General features: G+C 55.5%; 1 protein-coding gene across 2 annotated transcripts in view; it reads left to right on the top strand.

Moving 5' to 3' along the window:
• ZNF423 (zinc finger protein 423) overlaps positions 1-16,356 on the top strand; it is a 301,853-nt gene extending 285,497 nt beyond the window's left edge. For both annotated transcript variants that reach the window (XM_033128814.1, XM_033128813.1), the window contains one exon: positions 15,651-16,356. In XM_033128814.1, the coding sequence (XP_032984705.1) occupies positions 15,651-15,680 (30 nt within the window). In that variant the 3' untranslated portion in view covers positions 15,681-16,356. The remainder of the gene's footprint in view (positions 1-15,650) is intronic.
• Positions 16,357-16,738: the final 382 nt, after the last annotated feature.

Here is a 16,738-nt window from a genome sequence, read left to right as displayed (position 1 = left end):
CACAGCTGCTAGAGTTGCAGGGCTGTGAACCCAGACAGCCTGACACTCGTGTTCGTGTTCTTAGTCCTGAGGCCCAGGCAACGGGCTTGCATATGACGCTCAAACCACAGGTGCCCAGGGCAGGTCTCACCGTCCAGGCAGGTAGAAGTCGCAGAGGGTCACCTGGAGGCCTGGGGCATGTGGCTGTCGTGCTGTGGGCAGCCTAGGTGGGCGGTGGCTGCTGGGGTCACCGCAGAGGCAAGTGGGGAGGAATGGGCAGGGGGCGGGGCCTGTGCCTGGCTGTGTCCAGTGCCCTCATGAGCCCCGCAGCTCTGCCGGCCTGAGGGACGAAGCGTGTGGAGGCCCAGGTGGGCACTTGGGCGGGGAGCCTGCCCCCAAGGCCCAGCTCCAGGCAGAGATGGAACTTGGAATCAGCCTCGGGCTGCCCGTCTGCCCATCGGAGCCTGTCATTCATGCCCTAGGGCGGGGGTCCAACCAGCTTTAGAAGGCACCATGCCATGCTGACAGACGGGCATGGGGGAGCTGCCAGGAGCCTCAAGCTGGCCATCATTGTGTGTGCCCTGTGCCCACCCCCTCCCCTCACCGGCGCTGTCCCAGCGGGGACCAAATGCCTTCAGTTTCTTAGAAACAACGATAATACTAGTAACGGTACGTGCTGTGTTGGTTCAAGCTCCCGGGGGTTGGCACCATACATCGCCTGTTCCCCGCCCCCGCCCCCAGACTTAGAGAAGAGGCAGTTGATGTCAAGGAAAGACCCCCGGACTTGGGGGTCAGAGCGTGAACCTCAGAGTTGCTTCTTGCTGTCACTGGGACTTGGGCCTGAGACACCCATCCTCCCCTGGATAACGCAGCAGCGTTCTCTCCTGGAGGATTGTGGTGGGGATGCTACGTCAGGCTCATGCCTGGCCCCGGAAGACCTAACAGAGGGCGCAGCGGCAGCATTGGGGGTAGCATTGTTGCTGAGCCACTTTCACAGATGGGAGACTCCACGTCATGTCATGTGGCTCGGAAGTGGCAGGCCCAGCCCACCCTGGTGGGAATAATAGTAACAGCGACCACCCCCAGGAATGTGGGGGGCCTTTGCTCTGATTATCTTGTTTTATCCACAGGACGGTCCTGTGAGGCCAGTGCTATTTTTCTCCCCATTTTGCAGATGGAGAGACTGAGGCACAGCCAGGCAGTGGCCGAGTTGCGATCCGAACCCAGACACCCGGGCTTCAGAGCCTGATGTTGAACCACTGCCCGCAAACCGTGGCAGGCCTTTCTCTGTTTTTGAGCCCCATTCGTGTTAAAAACGCAGCTTGCTTTGTCCCTTGTTGGGACCGTCTGTCTTCCCAACTTATTGGGAGCGGTGTTGGCCGCCTCCTGCTGGGATGCGGGACCTGGCATGGCTGGGGTGCTCGCCCCCACCAGCCGAGAGGCGAGAACCGGGTGCTCTCAGCGGAAGCCTGGATTGCGTTCTTTGGTCGAGCAGGAACAATTACTAATGACATTTAGAAAGAAATTAATGATGAGAAATGCAAGTTGGCATTTCAGGAGTGCCAGTCAGCAGCCACGCGTCAGCACTCACAGGAGAGGCAGGGGTGGGGGCTGGGCATGGAGGGCGGGGGAGCAGTGGCAGGAATTAATTTTGCTGTGTCAATAACAAACGTGGCCCCACTCGTTCTGCTTCTGGAGTTTCGATAAAATCAAACATGACTGGCTGGGGCTCGTCCAGGGCACTCAGTGAGGTTCACCGTGTGCTGGGATGTGGGCAAGGGTAGGTGACGGGTTCAGCTTGGTGTCTCCTTTCAGTGGCACCAGGAGGCAGTGGGGACCAGCAGGGGACAATAAGAGGAGAGGAGGTAACCTTAGGACCTGGCCATTTGGGCTCAAATCCCAATACCACCTCTTAACAGCTGTATCACATAGCAAGCTACTTTGTCTTTCTCAGCCTCAGTTTTGTTATCAATAAAATGGGACAATTGGGAGACGTGAACATAATATATGAAGAGCAGCAGCGCAGGTTTGGCACACAGTAGGAGCTCAATATATGCAGGCTGCTACTGTATTTCACTGACATATTTTAAGAGGCACAACTTTTCTCGTTATAACAGCTCTTAAATTGGAATACCTCACTTGCGTGTTGTAGTTTAGTGGGTCATATTTCTTTGTTCGTTGTGATACATCAAATACTGGATACTCTTTGGGGTCTTAGGTAAATTATGGCATTGGTAGGAAGCGTGGTGGAGTGGGGAGAAGGAAGAAAGACGCCGAACCTGGCTGGGGGATGGGGGTTCCCAGAGGGAAAAGGGGGCTGTCAGCCCCTTCCCCATCCTTCAGAATGATGGAGGAAGGTCCCACCCAGGGTCCTCTCACATAGAGGGAGGGGTCACACACAGGGACAGGTCAGTATGATAGTAACATCGAACATTGGAGGGTGAAAACATGCAGCCCGTGGCCTGGGGGATTGGGAAATGAAATGGTGCCTGTGTTTCAAAACGGAGACCTCCTGTAATTACATTGGCTAGCATTTATATAGTGCTTACTAAGTGCCAGACATTGTTCTCAGCACTTTTATACTTTAAAACGTGCAGTCCTCTCAATGCCTCTATTACTGAGGTAGGGAAACTGAGGCACAGAGCAGGTGACTAACCCCCAAGGCCAGAGCTGGTCAGTGCTGGGCCGAGGCCACCAGCCCTGGATTTCGTCCTCTTTCCTACCACACTGAACAGCTAGAGTTTCTGATTTTCTACAAATCAGACCTGGCAGCCCCTGGACCACAGTCCCACGTGGGGATAATCAGCTGTCCTCTTCAGACGTGGGGTCGTGCTCCCCAGTTCAACACAACCCCCACCTGGTCTGCCTCACCTGGTTCATTCCCCACCTGGGCTCTGAGATTGAGACCCCCCCCCATAGCAACAGTTCACCGTGTGCAGATGTTATCTCATTGGTGCCTCACCATCTGGAAATTGTTGAACGACTAGAAGTGCTCTGTACTCTCTCCATTTTGCAGACCTGAAACCTGGGGCTGGGAACCAAGCATTCAAGTAGGAAACTTGCAGGGAGAAGTGGGCATATGTTCCATCCACTTGGGTTGGGGGTTTGAGCAGGGGAGACAAGGGGGCGCCCTGCCCCCCAGCTCAGTGACCTATCCCCAGCTGAAGCCAGACCTGGATGCACTGTCCCGCGGCTGCGTCCCTGCCCTGTGGCGCCACCTGAGTCTCCACCATCCTTCCTTCTCCAGCTGCCACATCAAAAATGCGGTATCACCCAGGCTTTTGCGTTGACAATGATAGCAAAGCTTTGTGGTTAGTATTACTTGCGACAGTATTCAACATCTGTCTACCATTTTACATGCTGTGAAAACTTTTACATATGTTATCTGATCGAAGCTCGTAACAAGGCTATGAGGTAGGTATTATTTGTCTCACTTTTCAAGTGAGTAGATGGGTACTTAGAGAAGGGACCTGACTTGTCTGTGTTCACACATACAGCAAGTGGCTAAGGCAGGATTTGAACGCCGGAGCCCATGATCTTTCCACCAGCCCATCTACGCTCCTACCCAGGTGTTTATTCATGTACTCCTCTTTCTCCCACTAGTCATCCACCCCTCCACCATCCACCCACCCACCCATCTAGTCATCCATATTTCTGTCCATCTTTCAATCTATCTTTCCTTCCATCCATCCATCCACCCATCCATCCATCCATCCATCCATCCACGTCTCCATCCATGCATCCATCTCTCCATCCACCCAGCTGCACATCCATTAGAATCAAGTGCTAACTAACTGCTTTCATGAGACTTCCTCTTATACTCTTACCTGCTACCTACCCCCCACCCAAAGACTGCATATGCGCACGTGCGCACGCACACACACACCCAGTGCCCAGTGAGCCAAGTGGGATGGGACAGACTGGAGATGCAGAGGATCCTTCCTTTGCCCCATGGAAACCATCAAGTTCTGCCTGGTAGTGGGAGGGAAGGCGTAGGGCAGACCCACCTGGTCCTGGTGGGGCAGGTGTGTAGATAGTGGTGCTGTGCCCACAGTTTGGTTGGAAGCTGAGTGTAGACGCGAGGGGCCGACAATTCTTTGCAGGCTGGGCCACAGTGTTCTTCAGCCGTCAGTGCGAGCAGGTCTGAGCAGGGGGCAGCCTGGGGGCCCTGCCATGCTGGATGGCAGGGATCACCTTCGCCCTTTGCTTTGTGCCAGGCTGGACTTGCTCTCCAGACCAGCAAGGGTGTACGCCCAAGTGTTTTCACAAGAACCGTCGCGATCATTAAATATAATCGTTCTCAGCTGCAGTTTTGATCGCTGGTGCATGCACGTAATTCATCACAGCAAATTAGGTCCATTTTCAGAACTTCTGGCCCTGCAGCTGGGGGGCTGTCAGGAGGGGCCCTGGGCCATGTGGGCTCGGAAAGCCATTTTGGGGCCATGTTTTCTGAGGGAGACCATCCTCAGAATACCTACCAGACAGCTCTCCACCTGCAGATGTTAATTTTCTAGAAATTTTAAGAATGCAGGAAACTTTTCCCTGCAGGAAAAATTTGGAGGGAGGTAGAAATGGATATGATCAAAGTCTTAAAATCCCATTTCTAAAACCTAAAAGCCCTGGGTTAGTTTCGGGACCTGGACATACGTGTTCGGTGTCATTAGTGACCGACCATGTGGCCTAGATTTTCCAGGGCAGCCCTGATTTCCAGTGTTCTGTCCCAGCTATCGGCGATTTGTCCTGGTTTTTGGCTTGTGAAATATGATGACTGTATGTAGAGCTGAGTTTTCTCATCAAATTTTAATGAATCAGTATTTAAAGCTGTAAAGGCCTGGAAAGACTTCAGAAAATTTAAAGGGAAAAATTCCGTCCCACGATTGTTTTTCTAGCATGGCAGAATATTTAATGTCTGTAGGTGTGCCTCCTGCCCACCAGCCCACCTCCCCAGCTGCAGGAGCCGAGGGAACACGGGCACTTCTGCCAGCAGGGCCTGGCCCTGAGCTGTGCCGCTGGCAGTATCCTAAGCTTGGGTACCACAGAGGAAGTCCCATAGAGCACGGAGGTGGAGGACGCCTTGCATCCAAGGCCAGCTCCTGCTCAGCAGGTGACGTGTCCCCTGGATGCTGCAGCTCACTCCCATCCAGGAGACCTCCCCACAGGCTTCATCCCGCTGCAGCCTGTGCTACTTTCAACTTCTAACCCTGGAACCGGAGACGTAAGGGCAGCAGCCCTGGGACCTCCTGAGAGCCCGAGCTCTTTGGGTAGAATGCACCCCGTCTCCCTCCCACCTGCCCACCTGCCTTGTGGGATCCCACCCAATTTTTACAAAGAAAATTGTGTGATGATACATACAATACACATACATATAATAAAATACATAAATAAAATAAATATAAATGATAATGTATAAATATAAACAAAATAAAATATAAAATGAAGTAAAAATACACATTATCAAATTTGCTATGTGAGCCTTTTTTCGGTGAGCAGCCCAGTGGCACTGAGACCGTTCACACTGATATGCAGCTGTCACCCCCATGCGCAGGACTCCTTTCATCTTGTTTTTCTGAAACTCTGTCCCCAATAAACACTAAGTCCCTGGTCCCCCTCCCCAGCCACGGGCACCTACCCTTCTATTTCCAGTCTCTGTGAATTTGGCTCCTCTGGGGACCTCACAGAGGTGGAAGCTTGCAGTTTTTGTCCTTCTGTGACTGGCTCGGTACACTTAGCGTCATGTCTTCAATGGATCCCTCGACTTTCCAGAAAAAAGCCAAACTGCCCCAGGGCAGAGTGGGGGGTCCCTAGTTCATCTCCTCCTCACGCTGTCGGTGGAAGCTACAGCTTACCAGCTGTCAGTTCAGGACACTTGTTGCGTTTTAGCAAGTGCAGGCTCTGCGCTGACACTAGAGACCATCAGGGAGCTGAGAGCCAGGGGATGGAATTCAACCAGGTCACTGAAGGTTGAGGAAAGTACTGGAAGGACACCTGTGCAGGTTCAGGGCTGCACCGTGACAGGCGGCCACTTACCGCAGGGGCAGGAAGGCCTTCCAAGGGGACCGAAATTGGTGGGGGTAGGGGTGGGGAGGCTCTGGCATGGGGGATGACTGCCTAGAAGGCCGAGGTAAGAAAGAGCTAGGCCTGTTTGGGGAGCTGGAGGAAGGTGGTTGAGGCTTCGGGGCCAGCAGGCGCCAGGTTTCTTAGGGCTGTCAGCACCATGGACAGGGCTGTGGATTTCTTCCGGGTGTGGTTGGAACCCACTGGGGGCTGAGCAGAGATCTCCCACCTTCCTGCCCCTGGAAGAGAACCTGGGCTGAGCTGTCATGGGCATTTTGTTTTCTCAGCTTCCCACTGCCAGGAAGAGGGAACCCCGGCGGGAACCTGGTCATCACCAGGTGGGGGCTTTTGGAGGGGTCCTAGCAGTGGTGTGAGTGTGGACAGTGGTGTGAGTGCGGGGAGATGAAACACCGAAAATAACCAACCCCTGAACCACTTTGCAGCACATTAGTGCAATGTCTGTGCGTGCGTGTGCGTGGGACTGTGGGGTGTCTGTGTGTGTGGGGGGGGTGGATGTAGGTGTGGGAAGCAGGAGGCATCCTGCCGTACCATGCTGCATTCATAAGCACCCCAAGGGCAGTCTCCCCACAGTGCCTGGCTCTTTCCTTCTCCCCCGTGAGACATAGTGGGTGATGGCCGGGAAGGTGCAAGGGGTAATATCGAGACTCCTGAAGGGGTAGACATGACACGCTTGTGCTGGTCTGCCTCCTGACATGGGCACTGGCGCTCCTGGGTGACTCTAGGGAAGGTGGGTTCCTCTGGTTTGCTAGCTACCACCTGCACCCCCGGGAAACAGGCCACACAGCTGAGGGCAGCCACAGTTGCTGGGAGTCCGGCGCCCCGCTGACAGAATGCTGCAGTCTTCCCCAGGGCTCCATGCGCACAGTCTGCTTTGACCCATACTAGGAACCACAGATGTGTTTAGAGGTGGGAAGAGAGACCCCTCTCTTGGTCTTGGGAACCCATCTGCCAAACCCCACTTTTACTTCTCGCAGGTGTCCCCTCAGGCTCCGTGGTGGCGTGCGTGCTTGCAGTCCTGCCCGCCTGTGTCAGGCTGGAATGATACCTTTTAGGGGTCTGGCTCGGGCTCTTGAAGGGCAGGGACCATGCCTGAATTCATACTTGACATGAGCTATCTCCTGAGGGCCTGGCTGTAAGCAGGCGCTGGCTGGTGTGGTCAGAATGCGCTTCCCAGGGGCCCAGGAGCTTGACAGGCCAGGGCAGCACCCCCGCCCCCCCACACACACACACAGAAGGGGGCCAACTCATTCCCTGGCACACCATTGCCGGAACCCTTGCTTCTTGGTCTTTGGTCCTGAGTCTGCTAGGTACCCCGTCCCCAGGGGCACAGCCACCAGGGACCCCACCTCCCTTTGTCAAAACAGCAACAGTGACAGCAGACAAATTAACTTAGGACGCGGGGTTCAGGTGTAGCCTCTCGCTGAGGAGGGGCCAATCCATAAGCAGCCTTGGAAAGATGTCACCTTCCTGTGCTTGTGACAACAGCCATAAAACTCCCATGTGCCCGCTGTGTCAAGTCCAGTCTCTTGCCTGTGCTCACAGACTGTGCCCCTTTCCATTGTGACGTGCAGTCCCCTGGTCTGCCCCTCGGGACAGGTGTTATTAGTTCCCTTGTTTTATTGGGTGACTCCGAATGGAGCCTGTTTACGGGCTGGGTCCCTAATAGAAGCCTTCGGTTCCCTCCTAATAATCTATCCTCTGGCGGGTTTTATTGCCAAACCACAGAAGTACAGAACCTGCCCCTTTGGGGGTTTATTGGGCTTTTTTTGTTTTCACAATATTTTCTCCCCCATTTTCACTCGAAGGAAGATAGATGGAACTGTTTGTTGTCCAGGCCACCTGCTTTGGTCTTTTGTGTTCTGGGTGCTGCAGAGTGCTGGTGAGAGGCGGTTTAGACAGGGGTACTCACCTCCCCTCAGAGCAGTGAGGAGAGGGAGAGAACCCCCACTGCCCGCCCCTTTGGGGAAACCCCTGACAAAAGCGGCCTGAGTCACACAGCTCCTCCTCACGTGCCCTCAGGTGACTTTTAGGGCCTGCTCTGGGTTCTGCATGAAAGCAGCAGACCCCCACCCCAAAAACGTAAAAAGCAGACCTCTCCAAAGCCAACCCCGTGGCTCCCTGGAAGGTGAAACCTCCGTCCGGGCCAGGAGCTGTGGATGAATTGCTGGTCACACGAGTGACAGAGACAGACTCCACGGCTGAGCGGGCACGAGCCTCACTTCCGCTGCTGTGGCAGACGACAGCCTGTCTGGGTGTCTGGCAGGTGGGCCGGGAAAGCCTCACACACATCCCCACGCACAGAGGAGCTGCCTTTGCTGCACTGCACATTCCAGGGCTTTGTCCCAGGCCAGTGGGTCACCAGCTTCACCCGGGACCCCGATGCCAAGGCGAGGTGACGCTTCCACGTGACAAGCCTTTCCCTGCCATCTGTGTGAACGGGGTAGATGCGGGCTGGCTGGGTCGGGGCCCGGGGGGAGCAGGGTGCATCCACGCCATAGCCTGGGCCCCCGGGAGCAGCTGCATCACCGGGCAGGCATTGAGAGGGAACCTGGGCCATCACTCACTCCTAATTTTAATGACGTGCGTTAGCTAAACTGTGTTCTGAGTATTCATTCAGCACTGTTTATGGTGTGCTCTTGAGTGCGTTTACCGTTCGTCAGAAGTGCAAACTAGCGAACATACGAGCCTTTAAGACAGGCCATCTGTTCGTCTTAGACCCTTGGACGATTGTCAAACGCTTCTAAAAATAAGTGCTCGCTAGCAGAGAGGGGCTGCCCAGGTGACACACAGCAGAGAGGCGTGCAGGGCTGCCTGCGTCTGCACCCTCCCCAAAGGGAACGATAGATCGTGTGTGTTGGGGGCAGGCTTGGAGGGGTCCCAGGAAGGGAGCAGGAGACGGAGAGCGTGAAGGCCCTGCTGATACGTCTTTGTGGCTGGAGGTGTGAGCTTCTCCCTCTTCTTTGCCTCTTGTATTAACTCCACAGCTCAGATACCTTCGATGGCTCCCCATGGCCCAGATTTAAGGGCACGCTGCCTCGTCTCACATCATGGAGCCTCATCAGTACGGCCCCCACCTTCCTTTCCAGGCTTGTCTCCATGGCACATCCCCTGTGCTCTGCCAAGCTGAATTATTCATTGTTCCCCCGACATATGCTGCACTTTTCAGGTTTCACAGGCAGGATAGTGCTGCAGTTAACAGAGGGCTGTGCACGCAGACTGCCTGGGTGCACATCTGGCGCTGCCATTGCCAGCTGCAGGACCTCAGCTCTCTGTGCCTCGGTTTTCCTTTCTGTAAAATAGGGATAATAATAGTATTTAACTCCCAGGTTTGTCGTGAGTCTTTAATGAGTGAATATAAGTGAAGGGTTAAGAATGGTGTGTGGCACACAGGGCGCCATGGCAGGTGTCAGCTGTACTTATTTTCGACATTGGTACCTCCATGCCATCGTCTGGACAGCTCATTCTTCTTGCAAAGCTATCTCTGAGTGCATGTGTGTGCATGCACGTGTACACACACACACACACACACACACACACACACACACCAGTGCAAATCTCAACCCAAACACCCTCAAAGGGCAGCCAGAAGGCCAGCATCTTCCCTAAGCATCTCCCAATCACCATAGTCCTTTGTTGTGAAATCTCACCCCCTCCTTTGGCCATGAGCTTGTGAAAAGGCCAGGCTCTGCCTTGTTCTGTCTTCTGCCCACAGCACAGGACCTGGCTCCATGTTTGTCCAGTGAACAAATAACCGAATCCTGCTTAGCTTGAACATGGCTGCAGTGTTAGCCTGAAGGATCTACCTTTTCCCCCGGAATCTGACTCTTTCTGTGGTTAACGCAGGTTCTCGGACTGGGTCCCTCCTCTTTGTAAAGGCGGCCTCGGGAGAGCCGATGTGGCTGAAGCCATCCAGGGACTGGCCTAGTGGTGGGCAGCGGGGGAGAGGGGATCAACCATGGTCTCGTTCCCGACCTAGAACCACGAGGAGGTGATAAGCGGTCAAGGTGAAGCTGGGTGGGATCTGCAGGTGGGGGGGCAGGGTGGGTGGGGCGTACTGGGTATGGGGGCTAACTCCTGCACCCTTATCTGCCACAGGGGTGTGAGGGCCAACATGTGTCTTGAGGATGAGGGTCTGTGAGTCCAGAGTCTCCATCTCACCATGGAACTGGGAGCTCCTTGGGGTGGGGGGGTGTGTCTGGAGCCTCCCCGCTGTATGCACAGTCCCCCGTTAGGGGGCGCTGACATACTGGGACTCTGAACTACTGGGAGGAATGAGTGAATGAGTGAGTGAATGAATGGCTGAGTGCACACCTCCCTCCCGCATGGAGTCTGCCTGAGTCGTGTCCCCTTCTCACTAGTGTCCCACTCTGTCACCTGGGGGAGGGGAAAGCAGTGCACTGTGGGTAGTGAGGCTGTAGCCAGGGACCAGTGGGGAGCGGCCAGGCCTTTATCAGATGCCTGCTGCTCTGGGAAGACCGTGCAAGTCTCCGCCAGCGCAGGAGCACGGCCGAGAGCTTGCCAGCCCTGGAGGACGAGCTGGGAGAGAGTCCCTCAAGCCTCCACGAGGCCCCCACTGCAAGCCCCAACGCATGTTTGGTGCCAGGGGGGCACGAGCAGGGAACAAACAGCCCCGCCTCCCAGAGCTCCCTGGCTGGTCAGGAAGCTGTCATGGGCACCACTCCCGGAGATCCGTGGCGTACGCACCCTGCCGGGCCCGGGGAAGAACATGCACTTTGTTTCCTGAACTCTCAGGTCCTCTTAGCAAGCGGGCTCTGTTAGTACCCCCTGCCCCCACCCGAGCCCCAGAGGTCAGGGAACGTGCTCAAGGCCACATGGCTCGTAAGTGGCAGAGTCAGGACTCAAACTTAGGACTCAGCCACCTCAGCCCACTAAGGCTGACCACTGGCTTGTCACCCAGGACAGCGGTGAACACGAATGGGGCACTTGCTGAGGGCCGGGCGAGAGGTTAGGGCTTTGCAGGCCTTTTCTCGTCAGAGTAGCAGGAGCACAGGCGGGACAGCTAATCACGACAGCCAGAGCGCGCTGCGGTGGGAGGAGTCGGCTGCAGCCCACAGCCTGCACCTTGGGCCTGCACAGCAGTCTCTTGCTGCTCCACCGACAGCTTTGCCAGGCCACCAGGCAGCCTGTGCGTTTAAGTACCTCTCGTCTCCTACTCAGCACTGTGGTGGGAGGGTGTCAGTGGGAGACCCAGCAGTTTGCAGACCAAGAGACAGAAAACGGAGCCGAGACCTGCAGAAGAACTCCCTGTTGCAGACTAGGGAGGGGCATGCCTGGGTGTGCATGCGTGAGCACACGCGTGGGCAGGCCTGAGGGCGGCACCGAGTGGGTGCAGCCAGGGATGCCTCCTGGGGCTGGTGAAACCAGACGGGGACCCCCACCAGGGCCTCTGACTGACCCATTCAAGTGTGTGTTAGTGCTTTGGGGAGGTGACCCTGGCACGCCCCCTCTGTGCCCAACACATATCTTGGCTTGGGCTCTGAGTTGGGGTCATTCTGCTCCTGAATGCCCAGCAACAAGCAAGGTGGCTGTCACCCAGCAGGAATTCAGTAAAGGTTTGTGGGACGAATGACTGAACAACCATGTGAATGAACGTGAGGGTGTGACAAAGGGACCTGCAGCCTGAGCCCTCCGCTGACAACTCACAGAGACAGCTCAGCAGGACACCAGCTAGGGCCCCACCCCTGACACTGACGGGTGCCACCCCCTTACCCATCACTGACTGTGTCCCAGGGGCAGATGGCCTAGTGCGCCAGGCAGAGGCACCCGAAACAGGCCCCACCAGAAACCTGTAAGCACGGGACCCACGCACGCTCTGCCGAGTGGCTGGATCTGGGCCAAAAACCAGTGCTACCCACCCCCTCTCGTTCTCCGGTTTTATTTTTCTCACCTGCTTCTCGGCCCACACCTGCGTCTGCCTGGCAGGCAGAGAGGCACGCGTGGATGCCAGGCCTCCCCTCCAGGCACCTTCCAGTGTTGCCCGCCTCCCACCCCCAGCCTTTATGGTGCCGGGAAGCGTTCGTCTGCAGGGTCGGCAGCATCTTTAAAAAACGATTTTCTTGCTTCTCCGAAGGGGCTAAATATAGCACAGGCATAAATAGCGAAATAGACATTAAGTCAAAATGCCCTTGTGAGAACCGTGCCTGGTGGAAGGCACTCTTTAAGAAGGTTTGACGGAGCTCCCGGCCCCTGGAACCGTAGCTCCAAGCTGTGGGGGGAGACGCAGCGGTTCTTTTCAGGTTATTGAACTGGGCCAATTGCCAGCGGCTCCTCCGGGAGTGGCTCGGCACACAGGTGTGTTGGGTAATTGGTGACGTCCCCGCCACCCTCTCCTCCCTTCCAGACACTGTGCCCTCGGCCTGTGGAGGAGCTGCTGCCCGCCCCAGCTGAGCACCTGGCCCCTCAGCACCCCACCACACACACTTATTGGGTGGCATGGACCCGTCTCCTTCCCTGAGCTGCCATCTGCACCATTCACCTCACACAAATGTCTGGATGTCTGTGTGTCTGGGCCCTTGAGAGGGGTGAGCCCAGCTGGAGTCTTCTCCTGCCCTCCACTGCCCCGCCCAGGGTATTCAGCAGGTACGAAATAATGTAGTGCTGAAGGAATTCTGATGCCTGGCCCCCTCAGGGCCAAGTTTCAACATGTCCATCTGCTGTGACATCCTGGGCTTTTGTTCTTGTAGGACCTCAGGGAAGGGAGTCTCACCTTCTGTCTCAGAACTGTCTTTGAGGAAGTTCTTTCTAGAGTCTAACCAGAGAACTTCCTGCTACTGCTCCTTAAGAGAAAAGGCCCATTGTTGTTTTCACTTGAGAAGCGGCATTTATTCCCGCATTTTCCTAACCGGTGGTCCCAGGTGTAGGCTTTGCCTCTGGGATTTCTATGCCAGCAGCCCCTGGATGAACCACTATGGACCAGTGTCTGTTTCATTACCCGGGGATTCTGGACACTGCCCTTTCCCCATGTTGGTGATGGGTGGTCCTTGGGGATTTTGTGGAGATCAAACATCGTCTTGGGTTTTCTGCTGCCTGTGGTACAAAGACCACCTCCAGGGCCTTCAGCGCCTCCACTGTCCATAGTCTAAACTCTCCCAGCCTCCGTGTGACTTCTGGGCTGGGGTCACCCACCAGTGCCTGTGTTTGCCAGGCTTATTCCAGCCTCCATGCCTTTGTCTCTACTCTGCCTTCCACCTGGAGTGGATTCCCCTTTCCACATAGCGACATCGCACACACTTAAACATTTATTCGTTCTTTCATCGATTCAAGAATGTTGACTCAGTGCCTACTCGGTGCCAGGCTCCAGGAACCATACTGGGAGCACAGGAAAAGAGTTATGCGTGTCCATCTTCCGATCGTCGCTCCTCTCCCTCCTCCCCAACCCCCACAAATAAAGACGGGCCTGACCACACCACTGGCATGGACCACGTGGCTCTGTGCACTGACAGGCTGTTGGCAAGGTGGGCGAGTTAGACCTGCAAGCTATTCCCGGGCAGCTGTGCCCTGGACCAAGTGCTGTGGGGCTGAGAAGGGAAGTGATGCCGCTGCCTGCGGCTCCGAGGCCGTCCTGCATTCAGAAGGTACACAGCTGTGTGGGAGGTGGGCTGGACGTGCCTTGAGGGGCTCCAGGGGTGGGAAGTCCCATGTGCCCAGACGACCTCAGAGTGGCTTGGCTGGGAGGGAGGAGAGGAGTCAGCAAAGGCGTCAGGCTCGCAGGACGGTCGGCTGTAGGGTGGGTTTGGCTCCCCACAGGACGGGCTGGCTGGCCCTGCACGAATGCGGGGACAGGTGACTTGGCTTGAGGGTGGGCGTTCCCATGGAAACCGCTGCAGCCCATCTGTGGCCTCAGACAACCTGCTTGGTGCCTCAGGGTCCGTGACACCCCCGCTGAGGTGCCAGGCCATGCTGGCAGAGTTTGTACTCATGTCTGGTGCGGAGTGCGGCTGACCCGCGGATAGTGTGCTCGTGGGGTGTGGGGTGCTGGGAAGCCTGCCTTCTCGCCCGAGCCCCTGGCTCGCTTGGCTTCCAGTTGCCGGGCTCAGCGCCCCCTGCCTCTAGCTGGATGACCTTGGACTACTAATTGAGCCTCTCTGAGCCTCATTTCTTTGTCTTACCGTGTCTCACCTTGTAAGGCTGCTGGGAGGATTGAAAGAAATGTACCTGTAACAACACCCAGCACGTGTACTTGCCAAGCACTAGCCATGCGGCCGGCACCCAGGGGCCCAGGGGAGGAGCACAGCAGTGCTTGGCGCTCTGTGCTGCAGGCGTCAGCAAGCATCTGCTGTGTGAGGACAGCGTGCTGCCTCTCCCAGGCCAGGAGCTCGTGCGGGGCTTAGTGACATCACCACACAGGCAGCCACAGTGTCTGCAGTGGGATAGGGCTGCCACAGGGGCCCTGGGCCACGGAGCTGGGGGTGGCCCCGGGCCTCCTGGTGTGGCCTCTGGCATGGGGCATCCTCTGGTGGTCCTCACAGCCCAGACTTGGAGCCCAGGAGAGAGACGCAGTGCCACGTCTGACCCCTGGTGGTCACCAGCAGAGCTGCAGGCAGGGGCCTCCCAGCCCCAGATGGTGGCACCAGCTACTAGCAGGGCCGCCCAGGTCTGGGAAGGCCGCAGCATCCCTGACAAGCTGCTCCCTGTGACTGGAGGTCCTGTGCTGCCCCCCAAACAGGGCTACTCTGCCCTGGGTAGATTTTGGTTCTTCTCCAGGTGTCATGAGGTTGGACACCACCTGAGGCTTTGATGACATGGGTCTGAATTTGGAACAGAACCACTCAACAGAAACAAAAAAGCTGCAGGCTCTTGAAAGCCAAATCCCACCCCTCGCCCCAGGCCACTGGCTCCTGTGCAGAGATCAGCTTGCTGGCCTGCTGGGCTGTGGGGCGAGGGAAGCGCTGGGCCACAGGATCACCTGGGCCCTGATTTCCCAGGCAGATTTGGCCAAACTGCACACGTTCTTCTGGTCAGAGAAGTGTCGCATGAAGAAATGGGCAGGCGCCCTCTTTCAGCGGCCTCCCTGCTGGCTGACAATCCCCTGCCTGGGCCGCAGGCACCACCGTGCCCACTGCCTCAGCACGTCTGTGCCACTCGGGCGCTTCTTGGCCAGAGAGCTTCGTGGCACATCTGCTGTCTCCCTCCACTGGGCTCAGAGCAGCTCCCGGGAAGGACCGAGGGGGATTTGGGGGAAGCCTGCAGGCGATCAGATATAATTTCCTCCTCATCATTAGCGCAAAAGGGAGATAGAGAGGTGAGCAGGGATGTTTTAAATTCCTGCTACCTCCCGGCATTTCCCCTTCCCCTCCATCTAGCCAGTCCCCACAGTAAGACCCAAACGGTCTTTAAAAGCAAAAAGAATTTATAGGGAGCCCAGGTTGGCGGCAACAGGAACCGATCCCCAAGCCCCGTATCCACATGGCTTCTTGGCAGCTGCGTCCCCAGAGCACTTTTTCCTGGTTGCATTCTGTTTTGGAATAATCGCGACACTTTTCTGCGGCTCTGGGCGTCAATGCACAGAGTGGGAGGGGACGGGCGTCTCTCCATTCTTCTGCCCTCATGCGTGTCTCCTTTCTTCGCCTTTGCAGAATCACACGATGAGCCAGCATGCACAGTGAGGGACCGCTCGACAGGACACCTCTCGGAAGAAGGCTTGCCGGAGAAGCCGTGGGGAGGGCCATTTGAACATTACATCCAATCAAAGTGTCATTTGCAACCCAGATGTAAAACTCTAATGGTTTGGCCATGAGGCGCTGCTATTATAAGCAGCTGGAAATGAATATTAATGGCAGAGATTAAAAGTATTCCATGCTCAGTATTTTTTATTGTCCTGGTACAGTAGTGTGCTTTTAGAGTTTCTGCCACAGACTACATTTCTAGAGTTAGAGAAACCCGCTTTTTGAGGCTATTGTCCTTTGTTCCTTCATGTATTATATTGATAGTTTTTACAAAAAGGATTAGTGTGATTTCTTTTTTTCTTCGCTTCTTTTTTTTCTTTCTTTCTTGTTTTTCTTTCCCCCGCCAACCCCCCCTTTGGTTAACTACTTTTTAATTGCAATTCTAGGTAATTGTGCGTCGTGATGTGATTGCTCGGCTATTGTCTGAATATTTCCTTTTAATTTTTTAATTAAAGACTAATGCTTTGATTGGATTTGCCAGTTCACCGGACAGTGATTAAAACTATGTAATGAATATAATCGGTTTCAGTGCAACTGGATGGTCTGCTTTTAAATGTGACTTAATCTGACTGCAGTAACTAGTACAGTTCAATAAAGGGAATCCATGCGATTAGCATCCAGCTGCCTGGTTCTCTCCTCCCCAGCCTGGGGCTGTCGTCACCATGAGGTGTGTCCTCTGTGAGTCCCGTGGGATTGCATGTGCCCGTGGGGAGCAGCACACAATAGACCCAGCTTCCCTTGGAAAAGAAGTGTAGCAGCCTGGTGCATGCTCAGTCTGGGTGAGCTGGCAGTGCCCACAGGAGTCAGAGTGGAAAGAACCCTTGAAAATGAAACACTCTGCTCTTCTATTGTAGATGGGGAAACTGAAGCCCAAAGGTAAGTAGGCGGCTTTTCCAAGGCCACGTAGAAGGTTTGTGGCTCACACTCACCCACTCTGTTCCTTGTTTGTCCCCCTTGGGTTGGCTTTCCCAGGACCCTTACCTCACCAGGAGTCCAGG

The sequence above is a fragment of the Rhinolophus ferrumequinum genome, chromosome 15, assembly GCF_004115265.2.
Source record: "Rhinolophus ferrumequinum isolate MPI-CBG mRhiFer1 chromosome 15, mRhiFer1_v1.p, whole genome shotgun sequence".
In the NCBI taxonomy this organism is placed as follows: domain Eukaryota; kingdom Metazoa; phylum Chordata; class Mammalia; order Chiroptera; family Rhinolophidae; genus Rhinolophus; species Rhinolophus ferrumequinum.
The sequence above is the reverse complement of the archived record's forward strand: the minus strand, read 5'-3'. Positions and strand labels throughout refer to the sequence as shown.